This window comes from Cuculus canorus, chromosome 6 (genome assembly GCF_017976375.1).
Source record: "Cuculus canorus isolate bCucCan1 chromosome 6, bCucCan1.pri, whole genome shotgun sequence".
NCBI lineage: Eukaryota > Metazoa > Chordata > Aves > Cuculiformes > Cuculidae > Cuculus > Cuculus canorus.
This window is the reverse complement of record NC_071406.1, coordinates 33,457,242-33,478,475: the sequence shown is the minus strand read 5'-3', so window position 1 is coordinate 33,478,475 and position 21,234 is coordinate 33,457,242. Positions and strand designations below refer to the sequence as shown.

Sequence of the window (21,234 nt, the reverse complement as noted above, 5' to 3'; positions counted from 1 at the left end):
AAGACCCCTCCAGCATGTACCAGGCTCCTGAGGAGGGAGAAAAGTTGCCTACTACAAGCACGGTGCCTGTAGCAGAACACAAAACTCTACAACCAGCCAAGGGGAGTCCTTAGGGTGTGTGGGACCAAATTGTGGGAAGCAGCAGGGGTATTTATGCCCCTTTTCATCACTGGTGCAAAGCCCAGAGTGGCCTATTCAAGGTGAGGCACCTCCTGCCAGGGATGCTGCTGCCTCTCTCCTCTATGTGCAATCTCCAGAAGGGAAGAAGGGGAAGGCAGAGGAGCAGTCTGTGGAGATGGCCTCCTCACCTCCTTGGACATGGCCAGGCAGGGAAAGTGCTCTCTCCCAAGCGTGTTACACATCTCTGCATGTTTGTCTTACAGCTAGGAAACTAGATCTTGCTCTGAGCAATCCTGCACTTTGAGACTGCTGCTGGTGGACATGATGATATTGAAATTCAAAGGAAAAGCATGCATACTTAACCTCAATTCATCATTTTGATTTTGATTAACTCTACATGTCAGAGGTTTGCAGGCTTTAATCTTGTTTTAAGAAAATATTCCTGTCCTCTCTTCTCAGTGTTTTCCAACAGGAAATTCAATAGAAGAGTTTCTCCTATTATTTATCTCCTTCCACTTACTTGGACACACTGTGGATCTCTGAAATAGCTGCCCAGTAGCTATACAAACCATAGCTTGTCCAGTGTAGAGAATGCTCTTATTTCCTCAGTGGCCCATAAGGAGGAGATTAAAACTGGAATCCAGTTTTCTGATGTGGTTATGCACTGACACTAAGCCACTGTAGCAGATGATCAGGCACTCCATTTGGTGAGTACTATATTTATACAGTAAGTGAGTACTTCATAGATGCTTTTTGGAAGATCTTACAAATGTACCACGGTTCACAATGTTATGCTTCATTCCTCATTTCCTTTTAAGTATATCTCTTGGGGTGTTATGTTGAGTAGCCCTGCCTTACAAAATCAATTATTCCTTAGCCAGCTCAGAAATAAAACCCAAAGTAAGCAACACCAAAGGTCTGATTTACCAATAGATTGCAATCCAGTGCTAAAGAGCATAGCCACTGCCCTGCTTTAAATATTCATGAAGCCCACTGGTGCAAAATGCATTAAAGGTGGGAATAATGCCAGTAATACACGATCCTCTTAGTGACAAGAAGCTTTCACGTATTAAAGTAGCAAGATGTTAAAGAATTTCAACTGATCAGTCTTTGTTTTTAACCTAGAGAAAGAGATTCACCAATGGAATGCCAAACTGCATTCACTGTCGTGATACTGCACTGTATAGGATAATAATACATGTGTGCCATGGAAAACCTGTTATTAAAGTGGGTTGTTTTCTGCCTTTTCTTTGTACTTTCCAGAAGATGTTCACACGCATATCTTGTCCCTTTGAGGAGTCTTCTATGTGCCAACCCCCCTATCAGAATCCCAGGAGTCTGGCCACTAACAGATTGGTTTTACACAAATCAAAAGATTTTAAAATAACATTGACACAGTACAACAGCACAATATAGCTAAGTGACAACTGGCTAAAAAAAAGAAAGAGTTAAACCAGAGACACCGGACTGCAGAATAACAAACTGTGGTAATGCAGAATAATGTTAATTGTTGCTTTAAATCATCAACAGCCCAACCACATCTGCCATCACACCTGTGGTCTCATCTCTGATCTACTCTGACACCCTAGAAATATTAGGCAATCAGCCAGCCTCATATCTCCAGCTCTCTGTGGTCTGGCTCTGCTACCAGTTCACATCCCCCTTACCTGGAATGGATCAGGCTCTGACCCTGCACCCTCAAAGCATTTCTGATTGATAGGGGACACTGCCAGTGCTTGGCTCATCACCACATAACAACAGGTCCTGGAGCTGCTGGGACCCACTGACCCCATTTGGGTTTTACAGACCTCATCCATCAGTCAGGTGAGCTAGGTGAAGGAGCCCTGCTTACAGCTGAAATTTTATCTGCATAAAATCAGTGATCCAACAATAAACCAAAATTTATTTTTCCTACTTATTCTAAGGACATTTTCTGTACAACAAATCTTGGCAGGAGGGCGTGGGGAATACGTATATCTGGTGCCAAACACAGAAATTCAATTAACGTACATTTGAAAGAGGGATCTAGATCCCCCATACATAGACTGCTTTTATTCTAGAAATAAGAATAACAAAGAACTAACACCCAGAGGGCTCATTTTTCAGAAAGACATTTATCCAAGACTAATCAGGGGGCAGGGAAAGGAAAAACAGGGCTCTGTTATGGCATATGAAGTTGTTTACTTCAAAGCAGACCTTTAACAGGCTTTACATGGTCTTTCTACTTCTGGCTGGAAATCTGCTTTCCTGCCTTTTAACGGTTTGTCTGGCAGTATCTTCCCAGAAAATGCCCTTCCCTGCTTCTTGCCCCTAGAAGCATCTTCCTCTGCAGAAAGACTGCCTGTCAATAAAGATTGAGAACTTCAGCTCCTGTAGTCATTATGGTGCTCTGTATAAGCCAAGTTGTTTCAAAGGGGAAGAATTAGATAGTGCAAAAGGTGCAGCAGGAACATTACTGAAGTAAGTCAGATCAGGTTATTTTACCAAGCTATTTCTGGAAAAAAAATAAACACTGCTACTCAGTACTTTTGATTAATAACGTTATCTTGTAGCTAATTTTATTCCTTGCCCCTCTCTTCTCCTGCCTTCCAATTTGAAAGTGCACTTAATTATGAAAACATGAGCACTAGACTGTGAATTTTGATATATTAATTTTACCACGGTTTTGTTTCTCCACTGCACCACAAAAACTCTCAAGGACAACCGGTCAAGGAGACAAAGAAAATTGTGACACCTGGTGGAATTTTCTTAACTAAAGTCAAAATTAAGCAGTTTCTTCAACACAAATCTCACTACATTACCACAAACTATAACCATGATGCACCTTGCTCCTGTTTTTCAACACTACAATTCCTTTTCATGACTGGAGCCAGAGCAAGGCCTCTGTAGATTGTTTATCTGGTGTTTTTTTAAAGATTACAACTGGAGGTTATTAAAAGCCTGCGAAGACAAAATCAAAATGAGCACAGATGGATGACCATGATCATATTCCTAAGCTTCTTCACTGAACAGCAAAAATATTCAGAATTCCATGCCTGACCAGCAATGCATGGATGCCTTGCCTTGATGTGGTCAGCTCCCCAACACTGGACCCAAATATCACGTTCAACATTCATTCACGGACTCCATTCCTACTGTTCAAGTTAGAGTTCAGGCAATATCGCTTCATCGACACCTCACTGCCCAGTCTCCATATCCAGCCCTTAGTTATCACCAGCCCACAGCCTCAAAAGCATCATTCGGACAACAGCTCTAATGTTTGCATGATTACTGTCTAAATTTGTATCCATTATTTAGATAGAAATATGAGGCTTGGCATTAAGGCAGTGCGAGAAGTACAGCTCTCTGAATAGTGGCTTTTTTTGATCTATTGGCTGTTCCAAAATCACAATGAAATGATTAGTTTAAAGTTGGCTTAATATATGTTTGCATAGTTTCTAAGCAAAAGGGAAAATGAAAAAAAAATCTGAGTAGATAGAACAGACCCCTTCAGCTTACGTGGTTAAGGTTTAAATAAAAAAGCTAATACTTTCGAAACACCTTTTTAAAAATAGAACAATTTCCATTGAGAAAATGTCTAAATGTACACCGTAATTATTCCAAACATTTGAGGGTTTGGTCTTTAACTTCAGCAACTAGGAAAAAGCAAGACAGATTACCCAGCATTTCTAATGCTACACATGAATTAACATGATGATAATACTAATGATACTTTTTAACTGGAAAAGCTTTAGGTCAATTATTTTTCCCAATTCTATTTTTACTGAAGTATAAAGCTGTAAAACCCCAGCTGGAATAACATAAGTTATAACAGCAATAAAATGGATAACTGTGTTTCTAGATTTTGTCTAAATTGTGCATGCTCCAAAATTATAAACCAGACTGTTTTATACATTTTTTTCAGAGTAATGACCACCTCAGTCACTGTGTGATGAATCTCTAGGTGCAAAAAATTGAATATCTAATATTTGTAATGTTTTCTAAACCATAGTATCTTTAAATAATACAACATTCATTAAAATAGAAGAATAGACTAAATTACTGTACCAAACATCCTCTGCATCTTCGTCACACTCTGCCCCAAACTGGCAAATGTCACAGGTCGATGTCTCTTTTTGATTGGTTTCACCTGAGCCTTCATTGACTGTTTGATGGAAAGCAGAAGAATATACATTAGTAAAGACAGCACTGTAGCAAAGCACTTCTCTCTCTCTGTAGAAAAATCTATTTACTGTGTCAGCTTAATGTGTTGCTCACAAAGTTGACGGCTGGCCAACAGACAGTGTTCTGAATGGGCCCAACACAGAGATTTCCATGTTGGTCTGTGATAAATTCTCTGAATTATAGACTTAAAACAAAAACTGGAGAAAGGCCCTTCTTCTTTCCACTTAAACAATGACTGCTTCAACCTGCAGCCTGGGAAGGCTGTCACCACCAAGCCTCACTGCTTTGTTCCCTGGGAAAATAATGGAGGTGTATTGATAGCATCACATGCTGCCTCATGTCCTTTACTAGTGAAGGTCTTGAGATGGACCCAAGGGGATGCTTTCCTTGAAAATGTTTTGAAACTACCTGCTGCATTGAGCAATCTAGTCTGTTCCAAAGGCAAAACATTTTTCTCCTCAGAAGTACAGCTATGAACCCCAAGGACTAGTTATCTCTGGCAGGAAAGATTTAGTGCTGTCCAGAGGAGGGGACAGTCTCCAGCATAGGTTAAATTTGGAACCCAGGAAAGTCAACACCAATGCCTGCAATTGTATAAGGTTTGTACCTGGCCCTTGAGTCAAAAACATGAAGTGAAAATAAAAACGGGTGTAAGAGGTCCAAAAAAAAATATCGATGGGCTGAGTACTGAAACAGCGAAAAAGACCACTAAGGTAGGCACCAAGAAGAGGTTTTGTTAAAAATTCCAAAAGAGACATTATCTACATTTGTATTAATGTATATAAGCACCTTTTGATATCTTTTGAAAGATGTTGCTTTCTAGCAAGACACTGTACCTAGTGATATCCTTCTGCCAGTTACAGAATAATTAAACCAACCCGGACTTTAAGCATTAATCAGCTTTGACTGATGTTATCTCCATAAGCAGCTTCCGCCAGTGTCATCCTTTCATTTCTCTCTTTCATTTGGAGCCAGCAATGTGCTGCGGGCTTACTGTGCATTTGGGTCCAACCTACCCAAGCTGGTGGACACGCTAAAGTATGTTGGTAGCCCCAGGGGCACCAATACTGAATGTCCACTACATGAGACCACTGCATGAGACCATTTACCTGGGTCTTATCTGTTAACTGAGTTGTTACTGGAGGCTTTCATGTTAGAGTGCTCTGACTTTGAATGGGCTGCTTTTGTTATTTGCCTAGGAAAGGACAACAGTCCCAGGCTTTCACAAAGCCGATGGAGGAGAAAGGGCTTTTGGCCCTAGAAGAACAAGTATAACCCCAATGCTTGTTTTTCAAGCATTACCCTAGACGAGTTATTTAACCCCTGTCCCATTTCCACTGTGTAAAATGGGAATAATACTGCTTTTTACCAACAGACAATATGGAAATAAATGTATTAAAAGATCGTGATATGTAGAAACTACAATGATATAGATAGCAGAAATACCTAAGGTAGATGGTTTGTGTAAGATTTTTTTTCCACAGGCTTGATATAGTTAAAGGAAATGTTGGCATGTTTAGGTATCAGCTATGCTGTAGCAATTTAACAGTCGTACGTGAATTTAGACAATATTAAATTGAAACTATTCACCTTTGAGGAGCATTCTGATTATCCTAAAACGAAAAAAAGAGCATTTTGCCCTATTTGTAGAAGTCTGTTCACCTTTATATCCATAAAGTTGATGTACATAAAATCAAAAGGGAAACGTGGAAATCACATTGCTGGATTTTTGTTCTGCTGCATTGTCAGGCTTCGTAGTGAGGGTCTGAGCTGTGTTTTTTCTGTTTCCTTAAATGACTGCGGAACTCTTTAGGCTTATCTTTTATAAGAGCCAAAGTAGGAGGGTTGGACAAAGTGTCCAAGTGCCATGCCCTCACACCAGCATGTGCCTGTGCTGCGTGTGTGATCCTGACCTGAAAGCACTGGGAGGCTCATGCCGCTGTACAGCTCCTTCCTACTTCTCAGCAGCTGCATCCAGGCTTGCAGATTTTTACCAAGTTTCATTTACATTTTAAATTTAGAAATCTCTTTTACTGAGGAGATAACTTTGACAGCCAATCTTAGCAGGGGATTTCCAGTACTTAAGACATTAGACACGACATGTAACAAATGACCGCATGCAAAGGACAATGGGACCTATGGGCAGAACATTTCTTATGACAGCTGAGCATGCCTCACATACAATTGTTACAGTTCGGGAAGGTGAGATTCTTTATGGAAAAGAGATATGGTTTGTTTGTGTTGTAATTCTGTATATCACACCCTTTATATTCCCTTATAATTAAACACATATGACCAATTTTTTTTCCTTCTTGTAATGTTTCTATTTATAACTGTACAGCAGGTGTGGCTTGACAGAGACACCTGTACAGCAGGTGTGGCTTGACACCGTGAGAACGGTTCCACATCACGAACTGAGTAAAATAACTATTTAAGTCATTAAAGGAAGGCTTTTAAAAGATTGAGCATGCTGAAGATTTAGAGAGGAACATCCACACTGAGGCACAATGTGGTTCTTAATTTCCAGAAAATAATAGGTCACTCCTTCATATTTTTCTGAAGAAACCCTGCATCCAGTGTTCCACAGTGAATGTGCACGTTGTCATTAAATATCCAAGCACGCAGCAGTCTTGATTAAAAAAACAGCTGTTTATCTCTCTCTTCTCCCCTGCCACCCTCTCCCCCTCTCTTCCATATCCACAGATAATATTATTCTTCACATTTCCTTAAGGCGTGTTTCCTCTCCCTACACAAACATACACTCTGGCACATGCATCCACACTGAGAACCGACACACACAGGGGCTTGTTTTTTTCCATGCTGTGCTGATAAGTGCTTTGATAAAGCTGGACATCTTAGGAAGAGTTATTTTCCCAATATTTCCTGCTGCTTTTTAGCTTGAGGACTAGTGGATGCTCATTTTCTAAGGTGACTTTTTTTTACCCTCTTTTTTCCCTCCCTGCACTTGCTGATTTGCACTTGCTTTCATACCCCAAATGAAAAAAAAATTGCTAGCAAAAATAATCTAGCTTGTGGGTTTCTCTTCTAAAAACAAATGATTCTCTTTCTCATGCACCTTATGTAGTTCTCATATCAGCAGTGGCTGAGGTTTAACACTAAGACCCTGTAGGAATGCAGGAGGGCTCCAGGGAGGCTAAATGCTGGAGTCCACTGCTTATTACTCATACAGCTGAGAAATGTTAAGCCGCAACTTCCTGTTCCTATATGCTAGATTAGCAACTTCCAGAGTTCAAGGAAATGTGCTAACATGGGTTAGAAGGTCAGTAACGTTATCTGAAAGTCACTTCAGAGACTATCTCAATCTCCTAAGCAGTATAAATTCTTTAGCTGGGAAAGCACTACACACAATTTAGAGTCAATGGATTGTGGTAACCACAACAGTTCCTGTTTTAATCATTTGGTCCTTTTCTGGCATTCTCACCGCACTCAGATCAGATAGTCATGATTTCAAGCATATCTGTATTGCTTGCAAGTTCTACAAGAAAAAAGAAATGGTTTTGAGACATTTTACTTTGTTTCCATAACTGAACAATTAGACTGAAAGTGTCATCAGTACATTGTTCTGACCAGTCTCAAACTGTCCCCCTCCCGTAAATACCTCTACTTCTCTCCACACTTCAATCTCTTTCAGCTGAGTCTTCTGTAGGTGCAACAACGCCAACAAATGATACAAAAAAACCCTCCATGCACACAGCAGCCCAGACTCACACTAACTGATGATTGGTCATTTAGCTGTTTTAACATATAGACACCAAAACCTATGTGCTTGAGCTTCCAGTTAAAGCTTGCTCAGTCTTCCCAAAATGTTCCAAGAGTGTCAAAGGCAGGATGGAAATAAAAGTAGCTCCAACTAGGTGGTTAGAAATATGCACAGCAGCTCACACTCTTGATCTGAGATACAAAGTGTCATCTGTTTCCTAAGTGACACAAGGGACATACACATAACTTGCCTGATAGACCATACTGTGAGGAGTAAATGGAAGTGTAAAGAGTAGCTGGTGAACCATGAGAGTGAGAGACAATTAGGTGGCAACACCAGCTAAACACAAATCTCTCAATCTCTCTTCGCTAACACGCCTCTAAAGTCAGGGCAAACTCAGGAGAATCTCAGTTCAGTTTTCATGCGTCTTCGGAGGGATACTGACACTATTATAATAATCCTTTTCCAATATATTTTAACTGTACTGGAGAACACAACAAAGAAGCAGTGAAAAACATAATCACCATACATTTGAACATACACAAATATTACTATAAAGATTTGTCATAATTGTTTTTGTATTACGCAGTTTGCCTTTGATTTGTGCGATCAGATGTGTGCCCATAGCAATCCCTCATTATGACCTACTCATGATGGTTGAACAACTTTGCTATGGTTGAACAACTTTGCTATAGTTGAACGAAGAACTTCAAACAAAGCTTGTTCTAGGTCATCCTAACAGGACATTCAATGTCTTTAGCTACAAAATCTAAGTAATGGCAAAAACCACATAGAGATGAGGTTTGATGGTTGTTTTGTATTTTTGAGGGAAAGACAATGGGTAAACTAAAATGTGGAGAAGACTGCTCTTCAGAGCAGCTGAGGTGATCTTTCCACATGCTTCAGTACTAACAAGAGTGCTCTGGCAGGTGACAAGGCGAGTGGATGAAGTGAGAAAGCTCTGAGAAATCAGAGCAGAAAAGCCAGCAGAATTTACTAAATGTGTTGAAACAAACACTACCTCCACCTCAACCAAATAGCTAAAAACACCTCATGAACTCGACCAGTAAAAGCCCAGATACTGCAAGCAACTTCATACTAATCAATAAGCTTTTTTTTTCCTGAAAGCATTAGCTCAGTCAAAACCTGCTAAGTGAGAAAAATGAAGGGTGCAAAGCAGGTGGTCAACTCATGAATGACTCTGCTTTCGAAGTCTGGCAGAGGTTCAGAATGGCATTATGGTCAAAATGAAAAGAAAATGGCCTGACGCATCAGTAATATATCCAGACTCCAACATGCCTTGTTCTGCCTTACTCCTGCTGACTGGCTCCATCTCAGTAAATACAAATTTGCTCTCTCTCACACACACAAACACCATAAGGAAATTACTTATGACACGAGAAAACAAGTGTCCCCACCCAGCTCAGGATGCAACTCAGAACTTCTTAAGGAGAACTGAAACCAGAACCTTCACACCAGCGGGTCTTTGATTGGTTTCTCCAGACCATCAAGGGCCAGTCCTTGAAACCACCTCTCCACTATGGATGGGCAGGTTATTTAAACAGTGCCGGGGTGTGTCATGCCTGGGCTGGCTGCCCAGGAAACCAGACTGCCTTTCCCTGGCTTTATGTTGCTTCAGGTCCCATCTTGAGTACCTCCACATTGCCATTCTCAGCCAAATGCTGGAAAAGGTTACTGGGACAACTTCAGCATTATGCAAATACCTAACAGGGTTTTTGGAGAGGAACTACATGCATCCAGCCAGCTCAGATTGCTGATAAAACAGCCTTATCTTCTCACTAAAGACCATGTAAATACAGCCTAGCACTGCTTTCATGCCAGTCAGACTCAATTTGCAGTGTTTTCTAGCTCTCATATTTGTACTGTGACTTTCAGGTTATATTTTTTCTTAAAATCACAGCCAGTGGATTATCTCAATGTTAAGGATCTCAGTTTCTATGTATATTTGTTTTGAAAGGTACATCTAAGCTTTAGGGCTGTGGAGAAAAAGCTTGTGAGTATAATAAATGCCAGAAACTAAAGTTTGTTTTTAAAAACTAATTATTTTTTTAGGACTGATTCATGGGTTTTCAGTTCTGTGCACTTCTGAGTTTCTGTTGGACAGGAAGGAAGCACTTCTGAAACAGCTCACTCTTGTGCAAGGACTTGTGTTGAGCTCATCTGCATTTTGTGCTGAAGGCTCCAATTCTCCCTGGATAGTCTAATTACTGCAAGAAAACAATGTCTGGTCTGTACTGGGACCAGTGACAGATATTCATCAATGCTATTCACAGTGAGATTGAGTGCACCCTCAGCAAGTTTGCAGATGACACTAAACTGAGTGGTACAGTTGCCACACTGGAAGGACAGGATGTCATCCAGAGGGACCTGGACAGACTGGAGAAGTGGGCCTGTGAGAAGTGAGCCTGATGAGGTTCAACAAGGCCAAGTGCAAAGTCCTACACCTGGATTGGGGCAGTGTGTGGTTTCAGTACAGGATGGGGGATGATGTGATTGAGAGCTGCCCTGCAGGGAAGGACTTAGGGGTACTGGTTGATGAGAAGCTCAACATGAATTGGCAATGTGTGCTTGCAGCCCAGAAGACCAACTGCATCCTGGACTCATCAAAACATACATCAAAAGAAGCGTGGCCAGCAGGTCGAGCGAGGTGATTCTGCCCCTCTATTCCTCTCTTGTGAGGCCCCACCTGGATTATTGTGTCCAGTTCCGGAATACTCAACATAAGAAGGATAGGAAACTCTTGGAATGGGTCCAGAGGAGGGCTACAAAGAGCCTTCCCATACGAAGGGCTGGAGCACCTCCCATATGAAGACAGGCTGAGAGAGTTGGGCTTGTTCAGCCTGGAGAAGAGAAGGCTCAGATCTTACAGCGACATTCCAGTACCTGAAAGGGGCCTAGAAGAAAGCTGGGGAGGGACTGTTCACAAAGGCTTGTAGTGACACAACTGGGGCAATGGGTATAAACTGGAGAGGGGCAGATTTAGACTAGACATAAGGAAGAATTTCTTCACCATGACAGTGGTGAGAGACTAGCACAGGTTGCCCAGGGAAGCTGTGGCTGCCCCATCCCTGGAGGTGTTCAAGGCCAGGCTGGATGGGGCCTTGGGCAGCCTGATCTCGTGGGATGTCCCTGCCCATGGCAGGTGGGTTGGAACTAGATGATCTTTAAGGTCCCTTCCAACCCAAACTACTCTGTGATTCCACGATTCTAAACATCCTGAGTTCAGTAAATAACTAGCATAAAAGCTGTTTCACACTGTTACTAAGTACTGCTGCTCTCTCTATCTCCATCTTTACTTCTTACTTCCAGTCTTTCTTCCTGACATGTTTTCCTTCCCCCTCTCTTTTGGATTCTTTCCCACCACTCCCAGTTTTTCAGTTGCAATTACTCTGTAGATGAGGTGCTACTGCTGTAAGGAGAGGCATGGGCCCATGCAAAGCTGCACACCTCTCACTTTTAACAGCTCAACATCTTAGAAACCACAGAAGCCCTCTTCAGCAGTAATTCAGCCTAGGGACTTGGAGGCCTCCCCTGGGTAACCTTCACACCCTTTGAACCTCATTTTTCATGGCTAAAAGTGGATGGGATGGGAATAGTTTCACAGGAACAGTACTGAAACTCTACATCTATCTAATGGCAATGCCTTCCTTTCAGCAGGCCCAACTGGAGGTCTCCAAGAGCACCTGGGTATGGAGTCACGACATGACCCCCTACAGACACCTCTAGTGACTTGCCTGTATTTGTACAAACATGGCCAGGAGGGAATGGATTGAATTCTTACTCAAAGTTTATTTATTCTAAATAAACACCATTTGCCCGTTTCTATCTCATGAATATCCCTGCTGCTCCCATGATGCATTTGATAAAAAATTAAATACGATTAGTTGAGGCCAGTTTCTCCTAGCAAGTATCTCCAATGGCATTTCAAAAGGAATGGCTCATTGAATAAAACCTTATTGTAAGCTTTCTGAATGCTGACATGAAACAGCTGTGATTATTGCACCCTTGTGTGCCCCCCCTACAAAATGTGATGTTTGCCTGGTGCATGTGGGATGCCAACACTGCAGATTTATGAAGGTGTACGATGACCAGCATTGACAGTATTCGCCAGCTTGAGGAAGAGGAGGCTAATTTAATTTTGCCAAAAGCTTCCCCTCAATAAACAGCTTTGAGTAGAAAGCCAAATAGCACATGGGGACTATTCATCTCTGCTATGCATTAATTTAATTTTAAAGCAAAATCACTTCCTTGCAGGAGAATTTTCAAGGAATAGATTGTTGTAAAAACATGCCTGCAATGCTGCCAAAGCTTTTGTGGCATCGGTCCCTGCTCTCATGTATTTCAATATACCCAACAAACAAAACAACCAAGTGGACATGCCCACAGCTACATGGATGCATTATGACGGGTCACTGATCAAGTGCATTATTAAAGAGCTTGGAAGGAGATTACTGTAGTCCTAACTGCAAGGACCAGAAGATTTTTCAGGATCAAGGAGAAACAGAAAAAGATGATGTCTGATTCGTCCCTCAGGTTGACTTGCCTGGCCACCCAGATCATTAAACCTCTGTGTTCTGGCAAGGGAGATGGGAAGCTGCAGTCCAGGCAAGTGCCCCATATCACAAAGCTTTTCTTATTTGTCAGAAAAACAGCCATCAACACTAAATAAGCTGTAGAGTCAAGAGTGAGCTGCTTGTGTCTAGCTGGCCCTACACTCCTATGCCTTCAGCAAGGAGGGTAGCAGGCCAGGCTTGAAACCCTCTTTGTCCCTCCTGTGGACTGCCAAACTCCCTCTCCTTGCAGACCTGCAAAGAGCCCCAGCATCTTTGGGCTCTGCGGAAAAGCAGGGCCTCTTCACGGTGAATTCTCTTCCTCTTGTATGTTTGGGCAGAAGCAGCATTCCACGACACCTGAAACAGAAGCTTACCGCTGGATACCTTGTGCTCAATGCAGTAAACACATGAGGCAAAGATAATCTGATGGACGGAACATATGGACTATATACATGTTGTAACATTGCATTTACAGCAAATTGCATTGAGCAAATACTGCATTGGATATAGATTCAGCTGGAGGAATGTAAGTCAGTAGTGACTTCCTCTGCAGGCAAAGATGGTACATAAACCATATATGTCCAAATAAAGTTGGACATAAACCACAGAAATTACCCATCTATGCTTTCCCTGACCTCTGTCAAGAATTCACATCCTACCTGAGGTTCTAAGTACTTCTATTCATTCTACGGAGAGAGAAACCCGGATCACTGAATTTAGAGAAACTCAGTGAAAAGTATCAGGCAGGATCAAACCCATCATTTCACAAAGGCTACAATAAGGAAGTTCCAAATGGATAATGTGACTCTCTAGGGCTTTCTGCACTGAACGTGTGCTTTTGCCAGCTTCCTATCTAGTGGAAAGCTTAACAGAAGACTTGAATGTGAACCCTTGCAGCTACTCATCTTTCAAGAAACAGAATGAAAGAAACAAAGATAAAACCTAAAAGAGGTGTCTAGCATCCACTTGGTGACTACTTAAGTTTTAAGGTCTTTGTCACTTTACTATTGATTTAAGTCTGTGTATCCTTTTGAATATTAGTATGGCTAGCAAGATAGCAACATCATACATAAAAATGTTCTTTATTCCAGAACAGATGAAGCTCCCAGTGCTAAAAGAAGATTTAGGTACCTCTGAAGATTTCTTATCACCGTGCAACATAACTCTCTAATGGTTCAGTGCCTTGGAGGGTCATCTGAGATCACTTATCACATAAATCAAATAGGTGGCAGGCTATAAGACTGTAAGCCTATAGCAATTTCATGTGTCTGCTTACAGACATCATATCTATCTTTTAGGCAGACTGTAGAGGAGATAATATGCCACTCCATTTAAGCCACTGAAGAAACCCAAATCTGGGTATTAACCAATTTTAGGAAGCTGCTCCTAGTCTTGACTGCACCACAATTATCTTGGGAAATGACTGGTTTTATATTCTAAAATGCAGGCCGCAGACACTACTCCTAGTTCTATTTTACAATAAAGCTTCTCTAATACACTTTGGCAATGAAAGGAAGCGTCGCAGCGAGTGAAAGTCCAATTTACTTTATGTCCCATTTACATAATCAGGGCGGTATAAAGTGATTCTACTCTAAAACTGATCCGGGTCTACCTTTCAGTGAATTCAACAAGAAAAGCACAGTTTTCTTCCTCGACTCTACTCTTCTTACATGTTACACTCCTTTTTGTTTATTTCTGTGGTGCTAATGTAGGTTACAGACACCTAAGTGAGAGCAAGCGCAGCCCCAGAGCTCAGAAGGCGAGAAGACACATGCCAAGCTCATGTTCTGCAACAGGGTCTCAGACAGAGTCAGCTCAGTCAGGTGCCAAAATTGGCAATCAAAACCCATGTCCAGCCAGGCTGTACCCTCATGGTTGGGAGCCATTTTAGATGTCTCCTTATTTGTCTCTTCTTCCGTGAGCTCAGTGGTCAGTCGGTATGCAAAGGACGATGTCCATTCCCCCTTCACAGCTCCTGCCTCTTCTGCGGTAGCACTCTGTGATCTGCAATTGTCACTACTGAGCTGATCCTCTAACCTTGCACAACCAGGGCTCATCCCTGTGGATGTGTATCTCTCAGTAAATAAGCATTTTCATTTAAAGAAAAAAAAATCCCTCTCAGAAGCAAAAATATCCCTCCTGACACATGTAAAGGTTTTCCTGCTGCCCAGGACTGTAGCTAGGCAGCCCCTGGGCTGCTGCTGTAGCTTAAGGTGCGCAGGAGTGGGGTCACTTAAGGAACTTGCTAGAAGCTAAAATGATGGCAACCGCAAAGTTTTGAAGTCCTAAAGTGGGAGATATAATATTTATATTTATGTTATTTACATAGATCCTATCTTTTCTATAGCCCTATTCTTCAACAAACATGAAAACAGACTGCATCAGCCACTGCTGGACATTTTCATGCAATTAAGATGACATTTCAGGACAAACGGGAACAAATCAGTTGGACTGTGGTTTTCCTTTTTATTTTCATTGTTAGTGGAAAGTTTAGGTACTGTGTGAAAAGCATCATTACTGGTTAATTGTACTCTTTGGTTTACAGTTTATGCAGTGGAATAGTCATGTTCACAGTACAAAACACTATGACAAATACTGGCAGCACTGCTCATTACCTTAGCAGAAAGGCAAGAGAGTTCATAAGCAGCACAGCCACTTCTGGATGGGTGGCAAAGATTTAGAAGAAGAAGCTTCCATGGGCCACGTCTGCAGATAAACTGAGGAACTATTTTTATGCTGTCACCTAAAATTTAAGTGACGGTGTATGGAAAAACCTCCCAGTCCTCCACTAACAGGACAGTTGGGTTGAGTGTGACACATCAAACTCAGCCTTGATAAAAGCAGTGGAGAAGCATGCATTTGAATCCATTTACACCAGAACAATGTTGCCCATCTGAGCATAATTTTACAGGTGTGTTTATGGTATAGGGGGAGCCATAGGGCATGAAAGGTTTAAACATTTAATCTCACTTAGCTTCAATACACTGCATATACAGCAAATTGGAAGCCCAGCAGGAAAACGCCAGATTTCATTCTCACTTAGTCGTGATTAACCTTTATGAGCTCACTCAGAATTTTGTCACCTGTGAAGTGATTCAGGGCAGGCAGTCTGTGAAAACCCTGACTTTCCACTCTGCCCAAGACGCTGCAGCCCTTAATCCCTCTGAGGGCTGAGCTGCCCAAAACATGGGCCTCTCCTACCCAAACAGCAGTGCAACCTGCTCCATACCTTCCACCAGCTATAAAAAGCGTGGGACTACAGGGAGTGAATGACCTGCAGGGACTTTTCCCCCTTCCGTTCCTGTAGCTGCACTTCCTTGCATCATTCAGGTGGGTCCAGTTTAGAGCAGCCTTACTGCGGCAGATGGATGCAAAGCAAATAGCTGATATGCATCACACTTTGGAAATACACTCTTTCTCATTAATATTGATTTCCACACACAAACACTTTAGCTATATTCACTGATTGCATTACCATTGCAGAAGTGTAATTAACAAATTAAAAGGGAGGACTGTGATTCAGTTTAATTTCAGGAAAATCTTTAAATAAATACAAAAAGTATGATGTTTGTGGATTGTCCCCTCTGCTATTCATTTTAGTGCTTTGGACATGCTCTAAGAGAAATGCTTTCATCAAAATAAACACGTCCTGAGTATGCTGCAATACTGGCAAACACAGGTACTTTAAGAAGCATCAACGAGACAAAACACAAACAAATGAGAGAAATTCTGACCGATGCTAAACCAGATACAAAATTGCAAATGAAGGTGTAGGAGAGGAAGGGAGAAAATGCCAGTTGGAAGCTGCTCAGACTGATATGAGACTGCCAGCTGATTCACAAAAACTTATGTAAAACAACACAGAACACATACACACCATCAGCCCAGGTGAAAGCCAAAGCCACAAATATTTGTGGAAGGAGGGAAGGTAGAAAATCTCCCATACTTGCTGCCCTTCCATATGCTTGTATGACAAAAGAAACCAGCTCCACTAAATATATCAATGTTTGCAAGGGCAGACAAGTTTGACTGCTTTTCTCTCCAAAACACAGCTGAGTACACCTGGAAGAATGGAAAATGTATCTACTTCCTCTCCAATCTCCTATGAAAAACACCTTTTAGGTGATCTAATATTATGAGAAGCCATAATCATTAAGGATTGATCATACTAATATAATTTTCTGGATGGCTTATTAACCTACTAAGACATGTTTTTCTCTACTTCCCTTCATTAGCGACAGCAAAAATTAGGTAAGGACAGAGTAGCAAAATTGATCATACGCTACTGCCAAAGGGGACAGAGAATGTATCATGGACATTTAGCATAATGTTCTCCAAACTTGAGATGCATTAATTATATTTAGTAACACAGCTATTTTCTGCCTATGGTAGAAGGAATCCATTAATGTAGATGCCGTATAACAGAAGTTTATTTTTTCTCCTATTCAAAAAATGGAATTTTCTTTTTTTCTTTAAAGTTCATAATACAATAGGAGATGAGACAAGAAAACATCATGGTCTCAAGTATCTGCCAATAACACGTCCTTTTCTTATTTCAGTCTTGACTACCAGTCTCCTCATGAAAGCAGTACTTTAAAAGCAGAACGGTCACAGAGCTCTGGCTAGAAAGCAAAGAAGTGAGTTATACTGTCGCCTCCCATACAATAATCCCCAGAGACGCTTTCCTCATTTTTTGGGTCAGCCTCAGACAGCCTTCCCCTGCCTGTCACCCCTGGTCCCCTGAACAAAGCATCCGCAGCTTACCTAGGTGGTGGCAATACTCAGAATGTGTGCACTTGCATATACAAATTTTATAAATTGATAGAGGTGATTGAATAGCAGCTGCATTCTGAGCTCAAGTTAAAGGTGCTGCTTCCTTGTCTGTAACATCAACGACAGAAGCATTACCAACGTGCAGGCTGGGGGGGTGAAGGAGCAGCCACGTGAAGCATTAGTGCTCGCATACTGTCCATCACCTTCCTGACCTATGACCCCCCTGCTGCAGCTCCAAACCCAGCAACAGCTACTGAGCGACCCTTAAAAGAGAAACTGCCAGTTAAATGATGGCCCTGGTCGCAGCTGTGATGTGTGGAGATAGGGACTGGTGGCCACCCAAGATAGGGGCTGTCAGCTCCACCTCGCAGCTTCGTGGGACCTGCAGCGTTAACTTTCCCGCACCACTCTGCTAGCGCGGGAAGCGTGTGTAAGCATGAGCGCGACAAAGGGATCACAGCGATGATGAATTTTAACATATTATTTAAAATGCCAGTGACCAGCTTTCCCTCAGCTCTCCACCCACGTGAGTAGGCAGCTTTCTGTAGATAAAAGCATTACAGGGAGCTGAAAAGAGTTGACATTACAAACTTGGCACTCCGATGGCATGCTGCACAAACAGGGAAAGGGAGGATCTGCCAAAGTGAGAACCAGAGATAATATGAAAAGCGTAAACCTAACATATTGACCTTATTTAAGTCCAAACAGCATAACACTAGGATACCTAACGCAAAAACGTCAAAAACATTCTTTATTCCACACACACATGAATGTTTTCTTTAAATATGCAATTCACTTGATATCTGCAATCCCCTTTTCAGATGCAAAATCCAAAATAATGATTATATCAGTCATTGCTTAATACATTCAACTGTGGCCCTGATTTTCATGCATGAATGGTCATTTACATATCATTACCCATCATGCCAGCCACTCATATTTTTCTTTCTAAATAGAGTAATACATTTAAAGTTGTCATTTTAAAACAAAAAATGCTTAAAAAGAGGACTTCCATTTCTTGTTATCTTATCTGTGCTCTTAGTGGCTAATAGACCAGAATATTAAACCGGAAAATTCTCAGTGTGTGTGACAACTGCCACAGTGAGAAGATCTCAGCGAAGAGGCAATTATCAGAGGATTTTTCTCAACTGTAGAAACACAGATAAATATGAATAGAAAAGCCAAAGCAAGCCAACCAGAAGCAAACCCGTAATTATAGTACGTTCTTCTATTTTCATAACACAAGTCCTTGTTGGGGGCAAAGCTAGTTCCATGTTAAGGAAATCACTGCAGACATGAGGTGCAGTTAGAAGCTTTGCGTGAATAAATTATAATTTTTTCAATTAATATTGCCCATGCTCACAACAGAGGAAGGATTTTTTTTTCCTCCTCCTGCTACATTTAAAGTAATTTTCTGCTATGTTTAATTAGGAAATTTCTCTACAGAAGGGAATGTGATAGAAGATTAATTCTCTATTTCCTCACCCACTGTGTCAGTAGACTCAAGTGGACACTATAACCCCCAGTTAAATACAATGAGGATGATCAAGCACGGAGCTCCTTTCAAGAGGTCGCGTCCACAGACTGTAGATCTCATTTCAAAACAATAGAAACAAGTTAGAAAATGGTATCTCTCCATGGTGCAGTGCCACAGAGGAACGATTTCAAGTGCTTCATGGAGCGAGGGTTCACCATGCCAGCTGAGAGGGTTTGCTATCACGACTAATGATACCAAATGCCACCAAGTGAGAAACAGCATTTCAACAACTGCTGACGTGTTGTGTCTTTTTCTCTGGCTCACCACCAATAATTATTCCGCTACTAGTCACATCCTACTTTACATATTTATGCCAAGTATGAAACAGCAATTAAACAATAAATAATGAAATGTTCAGTGCTGGACAATAGAGTAAAGAGGTTTTTTTTAAGGGAATAGACAAAGGGTGCAAACTGTGTTTGTTTTTAGTGAACAATGAAGGGAATGAGCTATTTAGCCTCAAGACATAAAAGCCTATGAATGGTCTATTGCTGCCAATGCTGAGTAAATATTGGGTTAATGCTTTTTTAAATTGAAATCCAAGCCAGAGTGAGTACAATTATTTAGAGAAAACACAGACCTACAAGCTACTGCGACATGGAAGATGCTATCCTTTGACAGAGAGTGTAAGCAATTTTCTCAAAAGTTTCGCTACTGAAGTGGTTGAACATCAAAAGAGAAAAAGCATTAACGATTTAGAGGGGGAAATACAGACCTGTTGCCTAGTAGAGCTTGAGACTTGCTCATTGATGAACTAGAACCAGACTGTTTTAAAACAATAGAAGTTGGCAATACATACCTCCTAGGGACAGGAAAAAAAGGTATAATGCAGAAGAAACTTCACATCTAATTTTTTTCTGGGCTTAAAAAAATAAATCAGCATTCTGGCTAGTCTATTGACTATTTATTACACCTCTTTTTGTCATGTTTATAAGACATTCTTATCCTACTCTGCTTAATGTTGCTCTGGTTTCATGTAGAGAAATGTTCCAGCAGATCATTTAAGAAGGAGCAGCCACCTTCAGAGTCCAAGGGAGAGCTGCAAGGATAACTTGATTCAGAAAACATGACTTCATTCCACCAAGGTGAGCTTAGGGGAATGAAATTTTTCTACTTTGGAAAAGAGAAGACTGAAAAGAGACTAGTTGTCTGATATAAAAAGGAATGTTAAAAAGGCTGCTATAAAAAGAAGGATAATCAATTGTTCTCCACATCCACTATTTCTGAGACAAGAAATAATTGATATAATTTACAGCAAAGGAGATTTAAGTTAGATATCAGGATCCCCCCCCCCCCAACTTCTAAGAATTACCACACGTTGGAACAGGCTGCACTGGAATGAAGATGGTGTGCTCAGATGTGGCTTGTGAGATTGGTCAATAGAAATCTCAGCAGGGGACAGTCTAACTATAGTTGTTCTCAAGAGACTTGTGAAGGATTTATCAGTTGAAGCTAATTCCAGAACCGTACGTCTACAACTATATCATCCTTCTTCTGCAGGTTAGGCAATTGCTGGGCTCCAGGCTGTGCACAACTCAGTTTTCACCTGTCCAAACTCCCACTGAAATCATGGGGCATTTTTTGGTAACATAATTTAAACATCTTCATGTCAGTTAGGCGTGTGATATCTGCCCATGTATAGGGTCAGGATGAATTTTTGCATAATCTCTAAAAGTTCCTGACTTCTGCAAATTCAGAGGATTTGCTTGCATGTGGGACCTTGTGGACAACATTTCAGCTCTTCTTCTGATCCTGAAGATGTAGGGGAGCCAACTGCACCTTCTTCCTTCCTTAGGAGAGAAGTTTCATTTTTAAGACATAGTGGTTTGAAATTATCTGTTCCAGTTGACCAAGTTTTTGTTTCATTACAATAAAATACCATTTAGTGGAAAGTCATAGACTCTTTAAAGGGAAAACATCTTTTAAAATGTTGGTAAATGGGTTGCAAAATCTATGCTAATACAGAAATACTGGCGATGCACTGTGTTCCCCAGTGTGATTGGCAATGTGTTTTTAGTGCTACCAGTCAGCTCATCTCTATGTAGACAGCGGCTGGTGGGGCACTCCTGCTCCCACTGTGGTTCCTGCCCAGCAGCCTGCCACCCTTACACCAAACCAATGCTACCCATCATGGACCATGCAGTGGCTGTGCCCTCAATGTGAAGGGCAGGACGTGGCAGAGGGAAGGAAGCTCCTCATGCTAGCTCCAATTCTGTGGACAGCACAGCTGGGCATCTTGAGGAGCTCTACTTTTGACCAGAGCAGACTGCGACTGCCTGAATGTGTGTCAGGAGCCTCAGTGGCCCATGAAGCAGCCAAGAGTCACACATTGCAAAGGGCTTGTT

General features: G+C 41.5%; 1 protein-coding gene across 1 annotated transcript in view; it reads right to left on the bottom strand.

Moving 5' to 3' along the window:
• Positions 1 to 21,234, bottom strand: part of TMEFF2 (transmembrane protein with EGF like and two follistatin like domains 2) — a 136,933-nt gene that overhangs the window by 50,439 nt on the left and 65,260 nt on the right. The window contains exon 5 of the mRNA XM_009559832.2: positions 4,168 to 4,264. Coding sequence (XP_009558127.2) covers positions 4,168 to 4,264 — 97 coding nt within the window. The remainder of the gene's footprint in view (positions 1 to 4,167; positions 4,265 to 21,234) is intronic.